Here is a 13,465-nt window from a genome sequence, read left to right as displayed (position 1 = left end):
TTTACACTTAATTTTCTACCTGCCTAAGCATCACAGTGATTGGCTTAAAAGCTTTTTATGTAAAAATGCTTCTGAATTGCTTGGCAGTTGTGAGGCAACTGTTGTGCTACTTCCTTATATGACACTTTTCTATTGCTCTCTGCTTCCCAGATGTTTCCTCCCATTAATGATTATAAGAGGATTCTACGTTATTTTATATCTTTATGATCATGTCTGTTGCTCACCTAAACTAAAATCCTGCTCCAGGGACGTGTTCAACCAAGCTGGAAGCAGTGAGATGTAAGTGCTGCAGTTGCAATGTTGCTCATCCTTAACTGAGTAGGACTAAAAATTACTTCCCAGGGAGCTGTAAAGGGTAATAAACATTGCACTGATGGTGTGCACACTGGCATTGCCAAAAATCTTACTCGCAGTAGCATCACAGGAAACAAAAGTACCCCAGCTATACTATCTGGGAGAGTCAGATATTTCCAGGGTTACATCTGTCTTACCATCCTCAAATGTTGAAAGTTTCCTTCAAGTTTTGGGGATTTTTTTAGGGGAGCAAAACTCTTGAGGCATTAATTAAAATATTCCATTTTCTTACACTGAAGCATTGTATATGCTTTGATGTGTAGAAAAACTCTTTTTTTCCCCTTTTACTCTTACAAAAGAGAGAATGGGCTGGGTCCCCAGGAAAGCAAAGAAAACCTTTTCCTGCATGTAAAGTATTTTGATAACTTTAAAAAGGTTTTCTTTTAGCTGGGAGATTTTAACAACAATGTCACTCCTAAGGTAGGTGAAATAACCTTGTGGGCAGTGGACATTATCCAATTTTATGTGAGTGCTCAGTGGCTTGTGCTGCCAACAGTGTTACAACTTCCATGAAAAATGGTCTTGATTTTCCCAGGTGCAGGTGTGGGCTGTGGATGACTGAGTTGTACCCTTCACTGTGAATCACCTACCACTCTGCTTGACTGTGAGCAGACACAGACAGATGCTAACACACCTTCACTCACAGAGATACAAATCTGGATTTCTCAAGACAGCTCCAGACATCACAACTTTGGCAATGGTCCTACACCCCTCTGAAAAGCTTTGAAGATTTTCTTCTCATGCAACATTTTAAAACCATTTTTCCTGGGTAATATGCCAGGCAGAAAATTATTTAATCGCCAAAGCTAAAAAGAGCACTTACCAAAACAACTCTCAAAATATAAAGGATATTTCTTAGTTTATAAATATGTAGAGAGCAACATAAGAGTCACAGATTTGGTGGGTTTTAAGGGCAGAAAGACTATATATATCTATCCTTTTTCCACAGTCTCTTCTACATATCCTTAGAAAAATGTAACCACAATTAATTAATTTAGCTATCAAGACAAAGTCGGTGGAGCAGCTATTATTAGTGAATTTGTCTCTGAAAAAGAACAGCATAGAGAATGAGTTCCTTCTGCACAGAGTGAGTCCCACTCAGTGAGCCAAAAACCGATTTCACTAGAAGGCTTCAATATATTATCCTTCTCCCAGGCTATTTTCATTATCACCTTTAATTTCCTCTCTTATTTTAATACTTAATTTGTTCCAAGAAGTTAAACTTGTAACAATAGGAAATTTGTTTTCCTGCTTTACTGGGACTTGATTCTTTCCTGTACTATGAGTTGGTTAGTTAATTGGTTGTACCTGTTTATCCATTTGCTTTGCACAAGTGAAAATTAAAATAAAAAAATCATAGGTTCTAAATGTGCATGTTTTCATGGCAATGGGGAAAATTGGCTTGTATGTGAGGGGGGGGGGAAAGAATCAGTTATTTTCAAAAGTTAAAAACCACCAAACCACATCCCTGACTCCATCCCTAAGAGAAAAATAATACTCTTACTAAAGATTGACCTGGAAAAATTAATATAAAAAAAAAATTTGGAGCAGTGATGTTCATATACTCACTTGTAGTGGTGATGTTTAATTTTAAAAACAGGCACTAGGTAAGACTGAGAGATGTGCAAGAGAAGTAAAAACAGTAGTAAAAGGCAATGAGTACATTCTGCCTACCAGACCAAATTTCTGAAGTTCGCTGCTGACTTCTCTTCTTAAAACCCAGCAAAGTGAAACATGAGGAAAAAAGAAGAAAGCTGCTTAAGTAAAAAATACTTCTCTTTAAATTATGTGACTCATATCTGGAAGAAAAAATAAAGAAAAGAACAGAATGTGTGAAAAATTAAATGAAAACTTAAATGCCATATAAACACACTAAAGCCTTTAAAAGCAGCTTGCTGAAATAAAAAATGTAAGTCATAAAAAGTATTCCCAAACATAACAGAAGCAAGATGTCTGTCAGAGAATATGTTGAGGGCAGAGATTAAGAAAAGATGAAAAGGTCACTCAAGGAAAAATGGGTCAGAGCGGAAATATTAAGTGATGGATTTACAAGAATGTTCATCAGGCTAATTAGGGAGGTTCCCACGCCAGTTTCTGTTTTCAGTGGGGGATGAGCTGCAGGCACCAGCTCCCAGCAGTCAGTCCTGAGAGCAAACAAAGCCTAGAGTCTGCTCAGCCTGGGTAGGAAGCAGAGCTTATAAGTGCAGCCTTGCTGGTTTACAGTCTGAGAGTTTTCAAGTATTTTTCTCTTTCCAAGTTCTCTGCTATACTTCATTCTCTCAAAGTATTTCCCTCTCCTACTATTTCACTCGTCACTGTTCGGCATTTTCCATCTTTTTATCACTCATTTCAAAAGACCAAGAGTCTAATAATGATTTTTTTAACTCCCTGCAGCATGAAGCCAAAAATACTGAGAAAATGGACTAAGCAATTTATCTTAAAAAGTTTAAGCATATCCTGTGAAGTTAACAATTTATAACTATAAATTGTTAGAATAAAAGGTAAAATAAAAGTTGGTGCTGACTTATTGAGGCAAGAGGAATGCCAGATCATCCTAACAATTCACAGAGTCTCAAGGGCTGTTTTGTTACTCTTTCAGCATCATGAGAACGGAGGGATTTGAGCCTCAGCTGCTTTGCATCCCTGCAGCCCCAATGGAACCAGAGGCAGTTCCAGCAGGCTCATCCCTGCAGTTATCCACACACTTGGCTGCCCCACCAGCCTCCCATCCCACAGCCACTCACAGGCCCCCAGCCAGCTGAGCCTGGGCCTGATGCTCACCTGCCCATGAGAGCAGGCTCACTGCCAGGACCTCCTTTTGGATCCCAAAAGCTTTTAGAGGAAGTGTTTTAGAGGAAAAGAGAGAGTAAGAAACATACAAGTGAGAAACAAAACATGTTTTGCTGTAGTAATTGCACTGACAATGTTGGTGGGAGCAGTAAACAAAGACCACACACCATATGTCTTCCAGGTGGGGATTTTGATCTTGATTTTAGTAACAATTTAGTCAAGAGGAGCTGAGATCTGATTTACTGCTTATGGTTGGTGAGATCTTTCCTAAGCCTCCTTTGCGAGTCTCTAATTTGATTTGTCTGGATTGCTAAATGTAATGATTTGCCTGATTTACTTCATCACAAGGATACTTCCTGACACACACAAGCATGTGGTCTAACTTGAGAGCGTGCAAGGCAGCAAAACAGTCCTGGCTCTGCATCTCACTAGAAAAAGTACACAGTCACTGCTTTAGGAAAAGTAAACAGAACTATTATTCTGGGTTTCACTCAGTTTCCACATTGTGGACATTAATATTAAGCTGATGCTGCTATTAAAGACAGTTGCAAAGGCATTTCCTGCAGGCTGTTTGCTAGAAATTCAGTCTCCTAAGGCTTTTGATAGACATATATAAATGATTCTGTTGACACTGCTTTTAATATTCCAGTCTTGGAAACGAGTCACCTGGCTGTGAACAGCTGGTGACTGTGCAGACATCTGCATATGCTTTCACACCAAGCTGCCACGAGGGAGATGGATTTCTCTGGACCAAAGAAGAGAGCAATTCTCATCAGCCTGGCTCAGGGGTGATGACTGGTTCAGATGGACAAATCCTGGCCATGGTATTCATACTGCAAGTGACATCAGACTTATTTATATGAGCAAAACAAACAGAATCCTCTGGTAGATGGCAGAATTGGAATGTACAGAGATGGGGTTTTTTTGCAAAAAAGGAAGAATGAGAGGGGAGAATTCTTCCTGTGTGGACTGGGGGGATCCTAGCTCTGCTAGACTGACGATAAATGCTTTCTCCCTCAAAACAGCTTCACATATTAATCATTAGCCTAACATCTGTTCTCCACCTTTCATGGAAAATTACAAAGCACATTAGCCTTGTCCTATATTTGTTTTAATTGTACTTTTGATTTTTTAATTGATGTGTCCCTCAGTTTCCTACTCAGTTTTTCCTACACTCTGCAGAAGCATGGTCACTTGGAACCCTTCAATCCACATGGGATCCTCCCTTTCTCTGTGTTTCCAAGGATGATGCAGAAGAAGGGACCCATCCACTGGACTAAATGAGACCCCAAGCCTGTACTGCCTTTGCTCCAGTGGATATTGGTTTGGTATTTTAAAACATAAAATTAAAACTAGAAAGAGAAAGAAAGTCATGAACTGGTTCTTAATTTTGAGCTTTCAAGTGGGATATACATAAATGACAAAGCACTCAATTAAGGTTACTTTTTTTCTAACTTGGGCTGCCTCCACTACAGGACAATATCATTGTATAAAGACCTGCAAACATACACAGGGACTCTGATGTTTGCTTCTCTCTCTTGTGAAATCCATCTCTTGGGGGTTTCCCACCCAACCATTTCTACATAGAAAATTCTACATAGTATTTTCATAGAAACAACCGGTTCCGTATTTTTCATTTTATTTGGGGAAGGGGCCTTATTTATTTCTAGACTAATGGACTACATATTTCATAGCAATTTTTTTTATACAGTTAGTAAGAAAACTTGGTTTCTGGCAACATTTTGCAAAGCTGTTTCATCAGCTTTGCAGCATGTTACTGAATCTTAGCAATTTAGGGTGATAAAAATCTATTCAGCTTCTGCCACAGCAAAAAACCAAAATAATGGATAAACTGGCCTACCACAGGTAACACAAGTTTTCTTCTTTAAAGTGGTCCATGTGGCTGTTTTGTTTCACATTTCTCTGCACAAAGAGGCAACTTGTTTTAAAAATCTCATGTTCTCTAAAAAAATAGCACATGTATTGGCTTCTCATTTTGATGTGCTGAAAGGTGCTATTGCATAAGAGATTTGGGGCAGCAAGCAGCAGGCGAGAAGCACTGCATTTATATTTTAATTAGCTCATGCTAGCAGTTTCTTCAGAGGTTACTAAATTACTATTTGTCCACCTACATTATTAAAATTTTGTGTCTTTCCATTTCAAGGACTCTTCGTACCTCCTGAAAACTGCATTTCTGCAATTGCACATAATTTTTAAGTAATGTTCTTGAATAATCCCAAGTGATCATTTTATAAATCTGTTGAGTGCCAGTTTTAATTATAGAACTTCAGGAATCAAACATATTAAGATTCTGGGAAAATTCTATTTTAGTCACAAAAAACTCTCTAGAACTTGGCTAATTTAATAAATTTTCTTAATTTGTGGGCTTCTAAATACTTTTTCAGCAATTGTGTTCTTTCCTGAAAATAAATTATTAAATTGTCATGTTCTGTGAAAAATCCCCCACTGTTTTATTAATACCCTATTTCACATCACACTGATTATGTTAATAAGAATAAATATTTTTACATAAATACATACCTCTGAGTTTTTTTTTGCTACAGTGAGAATACATTAGAATCTTGAGAAATTTCTTATTTCTGGAAGAATTAATATACTAAAGGAATGTGAAATCTTTGAAGCAAACTAATGCTATGGGTAGGTACTTCACTAACATGTATGGATGTCTGCTGCACAGACCCTTCCAATAAGACAATGAACTTGGAAAACCTGGAAATGCAGTCATTTGCCCAATGGTTTCTAATGTTTTGGTGTTTTTCCTGGTATTGATTTATTGCCATCCATTTGCCAGTGCAGAGGTATGACCTCTGTGGAGCTCTTCAATATTGGATTGTTGGTTTGCTCCTGGAGGATTCGTGCACCTGCCAGTGCCAGTACCAACCCCGCTGGCAGCTCCAGGAACAAATGGAAGGATTCTGGTAGAAATAGATTTACTCTTCTGCAGCAGGACACTTATCAGGACTGACAGGCATGCCATGCTTGAGGCTGCTAATGCTCCTCTCAACATACAGTTGTCTGTGAAAAGAAGCTGGAGCATTAATGAGATATTATTGTTGTTAAGTGTGGGCATGAGCCTCCAGTGCTTTCACACTGGAGCAACCCTCACTCAAACAGCTGGATTCACTGAGCCCAAGGAGTTTGCTTTAGTCAGATTGAATCCAAATAAAACTTCTCAAATTATTGTATCCTTGCATTCTGATGCACATGGGCAAAAAAGTTTGCAAAATTTTACTCTGATTTTATTGCCAGAAAGATTTCAGTGGTTTGGGAATTTTTTTCCTGTTAGAGTTACTAAAGGATTGCAAAGCCTGAGAATATGTTTTCTTCTTACTTTTAAATTGGAGAGCAGAGATTCATATAACTGTTTAGGTTGGAAAAGCCCTCTAAGATCCAGCTTTAAACACAGCACTGCCAAGGTCACCACTAAACCATGTCCCCAAGTGACACATCTACCCTTCTCTTAAATCCCTTCAGGGATGGTGACACAGCTCTGGAAAACCTCTTCCAGGGTTTGACCCCATTCTCTGTGAAGAGATTTTTCCTAACATCCACAATTTGAGGCTGTTACTCTTGTTGCTTGTTATCTGTGAGAAAGGACCAACCCCCACCTGGCTACAACCTCCTCAGGGAGCTGTAGAGACTGAGAAGGTGCCCCCTGAGGCTCCTTTTCTCCAGGCTCAGCCCCCCCCACCTCCCTCATCTGCTCCTCATCAGACGTCTGCTCCAGACACTTCCCCAGCTCTGTTGCCCTTCTCTGGACCTGCTCTAGAACCCCAAAGTCTTTCTTGGAGTGAGGGGCTCAAAACTGAACCTGGGATTCAAGGCAGCCCCACCAGTGTCTGGTGCAGGGTGGGGATGATCTCCTCCCCAGTCCTTTGTAGTATAGAGCTACAAACCCTGAAACAGATGCTTTAACACATGAATAGTTTTCTTAATTAGAAATAAAGGATTCCTGGTGAGCATCCTGCCCCAGTGTACTCACAACGTGGACTTTATTACACCAGAGTCACTGATCCTGATTGTAGCTCCACAATAGCCATAAGTCAGAAAAAATTCTAATGTTGATGGCTGAGCCACTGAAAATGAGGGGTTTAATTACTAATTTATATTAGAAAGGGAGACAATGCTCTTTACATCATGTAAATGACATACAGAAATACTGCAAATGGCATTGGACATTTACAAACTCATTATGATAATGGAAATCTCAAATAACTTGTAAGAGACTTCCACAAGCTCTACTCTTATGTTTGGCATGATGATAAACTTCATAGCTATTTATTGATTGCTTCTCTTTTCCTTTTTCATGCAATTCATAATGTATAGATGCAGCACCAAACCATAAAGATGCAATGCAGTTTAAATTATTTTACAGACAATCAAAACTTGATTTATACCTTTTATCATTGTAGCAGAACTAGATGTACTGGATTCTTAAAACAGTCTCCAGAACTCTGCCTCTAAAATAGATTGCTCAATTAAAAGACTTACCTTTCTTACAAAAAATGAGTCTCCATTTTTTGAATAATCTAATTTTTATTCCTGCTGCAAACTAGAGATTCTAAGCAATCACAGTGTGCAACACAGAAACTTAAGCTTCTGCTGTAATAGGCAATGTTCAGTTCCAAGCATTTATTAACTGGAGAATGACAGCGATCTGAATCTATGCATAGCTAACACATCTGGCAGTCTCTGCCAGTTTTACTCCCCCACCTCTCAAACAGCAGCCCAAAATTTGATCAAACACATAAACTACTCAATAGCCTGAACGCTCTCAGCCCAAGGAAAAAGGCACAGTGGTGAGTTACCTTAAATTCAGTTTCAATGTTGGCTAGCCTGGCCAGTTCATTGCTAAGCTCTAGAGCAGTAAGGACAGGGTCTTCACTGGACAGAGACAAATAAGCAGCACTGGCTAATCCTTTGTAGGCATTCATTCTTGAGCGAGAGTGACTAAAGGAGTCTTTCCTCTGCTTTTCCATACATTCATTGCACTTGCAAAAATAGTCATGTGGCCTTTCAATCCGCGCACCTTTTAGAAGTAAGATGTGAACAATTTCATACTCCTGGCAGTGGGCAGCAAGTATGATGGGGGTAATGTCATGGGAGAACCGAGTTCCATCTTCATCGTACGCGTAAAAGTCATCATCCCTCAGCTCCTGCTCGAGAGGGCTGAGCGTGAGGCGCTGGCCTTGTGCGAAGGCGGGGTGGTTCAGTATTGCTTCCACGATGCGCACGTAGCCTTTGCTGATGGCCAACAGCAGCGCGTCCCCGACTCGGGCGAGATTCTCCTTCTTGAGGAGCAGCTCTGTCACTTCCAGGTGCTCATTGCCTACGGCCAGCTGGAGGGCGTTTTGTCCCATGTAATCGACGCAATTGAAGTTCAAGGTTTTGGATTCCTCCAGCATTTTTCGCACAACAGGAATGTTGCCATATTCTGCAGAATCGAGGAAATGCTCCTCCTCTGCGGTGAGGCTGGTGCCCTTCTCGTTGAACATGTAGGCAGGGCCCCGGATGGCCTGGCGCCGGCCCTTCTCCCGAAGGGTGGCGTGCCTCCGATGCATGTCTTTAGAATTGCCGTGTCTCAACCTGCAGAAAACCAGAAAGGCATGCTGGTTATATCCTAGCAGAGTCATCCTTTCACAGAATCTGAAGTAAGGTTGGAAATGTGTCATTATGACTTGATCTGGCTAGCTTTTTATGGCCTGAGCCAGTTACTTAAAATCGTTTAGGACACATGTGGAATAAAGATTAGCTTCTGAACAAAAGACAAGCTCTTCTGTGATTTGCTCACCCATTCTGATTGCAGCAAGGATGCTCAGCACAGCCTTAATTTGATAAATTGGAAAAAAATTGCACATATATATAAATTTCCATTTGTATTGTTTAGAACTTCCTTACATCGTATTTAGGATTAATATACACATGACAGTATTCCTCTGAACTACTCTTCTTGAATTTTGTCCTTGAAGGCATGAGCCCTAAAGCAACTTAGCAGGACTCCCCCTTGTCAATAGACCTTGGATCAGGCCAATAAACTATGTTCCATGAAGTTTATATGTTTCTAATTTTAAGCGCAAAGTAACAAGGATAATTATATTGCATATTCTGCTAAGATTCAGTTGGTACAAGAAGCCACCTATTCATTCCCTGCTTTTTTTTCAAGGTACATAATACCATTTTTCTGTTTCCTGATCTAGAGAGTTTAATACTGAACTGTCTAATTTCTTACTGAAATACAATTGGTCACAACTTCAAGTACAAATACCTAAATCCAGGGGAGGGTCTAGAAAAACACAGGAATAACTCCTGATATAGTGTCACATCAGTCTCCAGTAAGCATGTTTCAGAGAGCTACTTCAGAAATACAAGACACAGGTATCTCACCACAAACAGAGGGCAGAAGAAAAAGGGTCATAAATTTCCCCACTGATTACATGGCTGAAATGCCCTTCACTTGGAGCTGGTGATATGAAGACAAACTATTCTTATTCCACCTTCTCTGAAAGTCCCAAAGTCCAATGCTATGTGCAGTTGGTCTCATGGGTGAGAAATACACAGTTGTATGAAATAAATGGAAATTCTGAATGTATTTGTGCCTTTAAAACATTCACATTTTGCATTCAGAGCTGTCTCAATGTTGCTCTTTTAAAAAAAATTATTGCAGCAGCACTTCAACACACTCACAGTGCCTTTTAGAGTCTAAGCAAGTGGAGTTAATAGCCATCCAAAGCCCACTGGACATTCAGCCTGAGTAAAAAGGTAAAAACAACACTGCTTTCACAGACAACATTTGCACTCAGCCCTATAGCAAGTCCTAAATCACTTGGGTAAAACATTTCAGGAGCCTCTGAGCTGCAGTGGACAGATGTAACAAATAAGCAAGTGTTAATGCTCGGTGGGTGGCAAAGGTTCATCCTTTCACACTCCATCTGCTCTCCAAGTCAGTTATGACCTTCAGTCAATGAAAAGTTCATGTGTGGCTCTGAAAAAAGACTACAGAAGTTGGAAAGTTCTGCAGTGAGTGACGAGAGGGAACTGTGCCAGGAGAGAAAGTGGAGAAGGTACATTGCCTTCAAGAATAGGTAACAAAGGAGTAAAGGAACCAGCAAGAACCTGGTAAAACACAGAGTATCAGAAACCCAAAATACCTGAAGATCCAGGACACCAAAATTCTCAAGGTAGCTGTTCATCTGGAACAAATATATACTTATGTATCTATCCTTTTAATTCATCACTTTTGTGCTGATCTGGACTGAAGAGTTTCAAACAAATTTTGCAGCAATTTTTTAAGAGTTACATTAAAATTTAAACAAATCCTAATAAACCAATTTTGTGACCACACAAAGCTGAAACAGCAGCTCATAATCGAGAACATCTCCCCCCAGGCTCTGATGTGTCACTGTAACTTCTTAATAAAAGCAAGTAGGAACTGAACATATCATCCCAGGCTCCACTGATAGATAAAGTGCTGTATGACTCTTAAAACTATTTCCTTCCACTATGTTTTGAAGTTGAAGAAGCACACAGAGATGAAGGATACAAAAATAATGAAGGAAATATGGTTAAGTGAATTAACTCCCTAGACTATATGAAATTTACTATAAGAGAAAAAAAAAAATAACAACCAAATAAATAAAGTATGCAATTAACATATCTGACAGGGATATAGAGTTCTCTAAAGCCAAAAAATGCATGCGGTAAATTTGGGGCCCTTTGAAGTCAACACTCTAAGTTTCATTGATCACTGGATTTCAAATTTTGGAAACATATATGCACACACACATGTATTTTCCTCTGCAGTTAGCTTGCATCTCAGAAGCAGTTCCAGCGAGGCCAGGATGAGTAACATGTGGTTAAAAAGAAGTGTTTGACCATATACACAAATGCTTTTCTAAACTGGACCTCCTGTTCTTAGCTGTTCAGGACAGCATTTACATTTTAAACACACAGTGAAACCTTGCTGAGTTTAAGCAAGGACTACACATGCAAAGAAACACTTCTGAGCTGTGAATTTGTTAAGTGGGGAGTTATAGAACCAGAAAGCAATTTAAAAATTTACAGCCTTGGGAGTTCATAAGTGTTGAATTAAATCTATTAAAATGTTAAGAAACTTGAAAGGATGAGCTGGTGATGATTTAAGCCATCATTGCTGGGATCAAGGGGAAAGCAGTCCAGCCCAGGTAGGTGCTCAGTAACCAGCCATGAGTGCAGCAGGATTGCACAAGCCTGAATATTTTAGGAGAGTTAATTTTATTAGCTGTTTCAAGCTGGAGGAATTCCACTGGGCTTTTTTGATATTCAAAACCCATGTATGGTAACATTTGGCAACCTTATTATTTGTTGTTATATTTAAGTGTCAGTGCTGGAAGCAAAACAGAAATATCTATAATTTCCAACAGAAAGAAATCTATTAGATATTTTCCTGATGTAGAAGTACAGTTCTTGATACTTTACTTTGTTTTTGTTTTTGTTTTTGTTTTTGTTTTTTTTGTTAGAAAAACTTTTCAGTTATGTTATTACCTGTAAAGGACAACCCAGATAGATGGGACAGGCAGCCTTATAATCACACCCAAAGTAAACATGAACCCATAAAATATTACTGTTGGCCTAGTTAAGATTTTTGCCTAAAAAGAGGTTGGAGTCTGGCTTAGAGCTAATTCACACCTGCTTGTTGTATGTGCCAGAAATATGCCAGAAAAAAAGGACCTTCATTTCACTTTCTTCAATTCAGAGAGAACAGTGGTTTCATTCACAGTTTCTGATGATAAAAATTGCATCAGAAAACGAGGAAACAGGAAAGAACACCTGCTCCTCACAAAGATAATGACTATCCAATATTTATCTTGCCATAAATGTTCTGCAGGGATGTCCCTACAGCACAGAGCTGATCTCCACTCCTGCAGCTAAGGGCACATCACCCAGAGGGCTTCACCTCAGATGAATTATGACCCCCCCCACCCCCTTGCTCATCAGCAGAGAAGATCAATATCTCAGCTATCACTCTTTATCACCTTTATAGAGAAGTAGAGATGAATAAAAAATTACACTTTTAACTTTGAATAATTTAATTAGATATGCTCAGCTGTCAAATCCCCTTCTGAAAAAAAAAAAGTTATAATTATGCTTGACCTGAGCACTAAATCATGACAAGAGAAGCAAAGAGCAATGCATGCATCAGCTGAAGCTCTTGGAAACTGAGTCCAACTGCAATGTCACGACTGTACTCAACACTTTGTTCTATTCTGCTTTTCAGCTATGTGCAGCCAGATTTAGAACTAAGCATATTTATTGAGCCTGTGTAATGTGCTCGCTTAATAAAAGTAATTGTGACTTGATTGCATTTATCTTTCCATTTTTCTTCAAAGGTGCTTTGGATTGAAATGACTCTGTATTTGCATACTTTATTGAGACAGCTAGTGATCAAACTCATCAGGCACTGCAGTTAAATACTGTGTTTTTCTAGGAAAGGATGCCAATGCATGCAGTGCTCTTGAAGACAAAATGGTCCGGGAAAAGAAAATTAAAAATTTCAGGGTCTGAGTACTGCTTGCAGCAAAGCACATCCAACTTTCCATGGCTGAGGGAGCCACAAGATGTCTGGACTCCTGTGGGGAGTGGAGAAGAATAGCTCTTTCTGAAAGGTGATTTAGCTCATAACAAATCTTCCTCTGGGAGCACTTCAGTTTCTAATTAAAGTGGCTGAGAGCAGGTCCTTGCAATTGGCTCTGATGGTGCTGAGACACTCAGTGTCTGAGAGGGGAACATGGCATAACATGAGATTTCTTCTTAATGTGGTGGCGTTAGAAACACACTGAAGCTGAAACTCTCATTTTTTTGCAGCCACACTCTCCTAACTGATCTGGGTGCCAATTAACAAAGATGCTGAGCTGCTTCACATGGAGCTTATTCCAGCAAATGGCCTCTCCTTGACCTTCCTTTCCACAGTGCTCCAGACTCTGCCATTCAAGACCTTCTGTTCCCTCCCTAGATCCACACAAAAACCTCTGGAAGGGCAGGGCTACCACCTGGAGCTGGGCTTAGAGAAAATGTTCAAAGACCCAAGTGCCTTAAAAGGCTGAACTGGAGTTTTTACACATGGCCTTGAACCAGAGCTGTAAAGGTGTATAGGAGAGGCTGAATAGTACCTGTTTGAGTTTTTAAAATATCCAAAGTCTATGAAAGGTATTGAAATCAACAGATATTAGGAACTGCAACAATTCTGGATTTTTCAGGTGATGTCAACCTTTACTTGTCTTTAAGCCTAAAAATTGAGCAGGACATTTACAAAGGCAGCTTTAGG

At 39.5% G+C, this 13,465-nt stretch overlaps 1 protein-coding gene across 2 annotated transcripts in view; it reads right to left on the bottom strand.

Moving 5' to 3' along the window:
* The window catches only part of TRPC7 (transient receptor potential cation channel subfamily C member 7), a 64,491-nt gene extending 55,626 nt beyond the window's left edge, over positions 1 to 8,865 (bottom strand). For both annotated transcript variants that reach the window (XM_021549466.2, XM_077786685.1), the window contains exon 1: positions 7,974 to 8,865. In XM_021549466.2, coding sequence (XP_021405141.1) covers positions 7,974 to 8,837 — 864 coding nt within the window. In that variant the 5' untranslated portion in view covers positions 8,838 to 8,865. The remainder of the gene's footprint in view (positions 1 to 7,973) is intronic.
* Between the last annotated feature and the right edge of the window lie 4,600 nt (positions 8,866 to 13,465).

Source organism: Lonchura striata, chromosome 15, assembly GCF_046129695.1.
Source record: "Lonchura striata isolate bLonStr1 chromosome 15, bLonStr1.mat, whole genome shotgun sequence".
NCBI lineage: Eukaryota > Metazoa > Chordata > Aves > Passeriformes > Estrildidae > Lonchura > Lonchura striata.
Note: the sequence above shows the minus strand (reverse complement) of the source record. Positions and strands in the feature narration are given on the sequence as shown.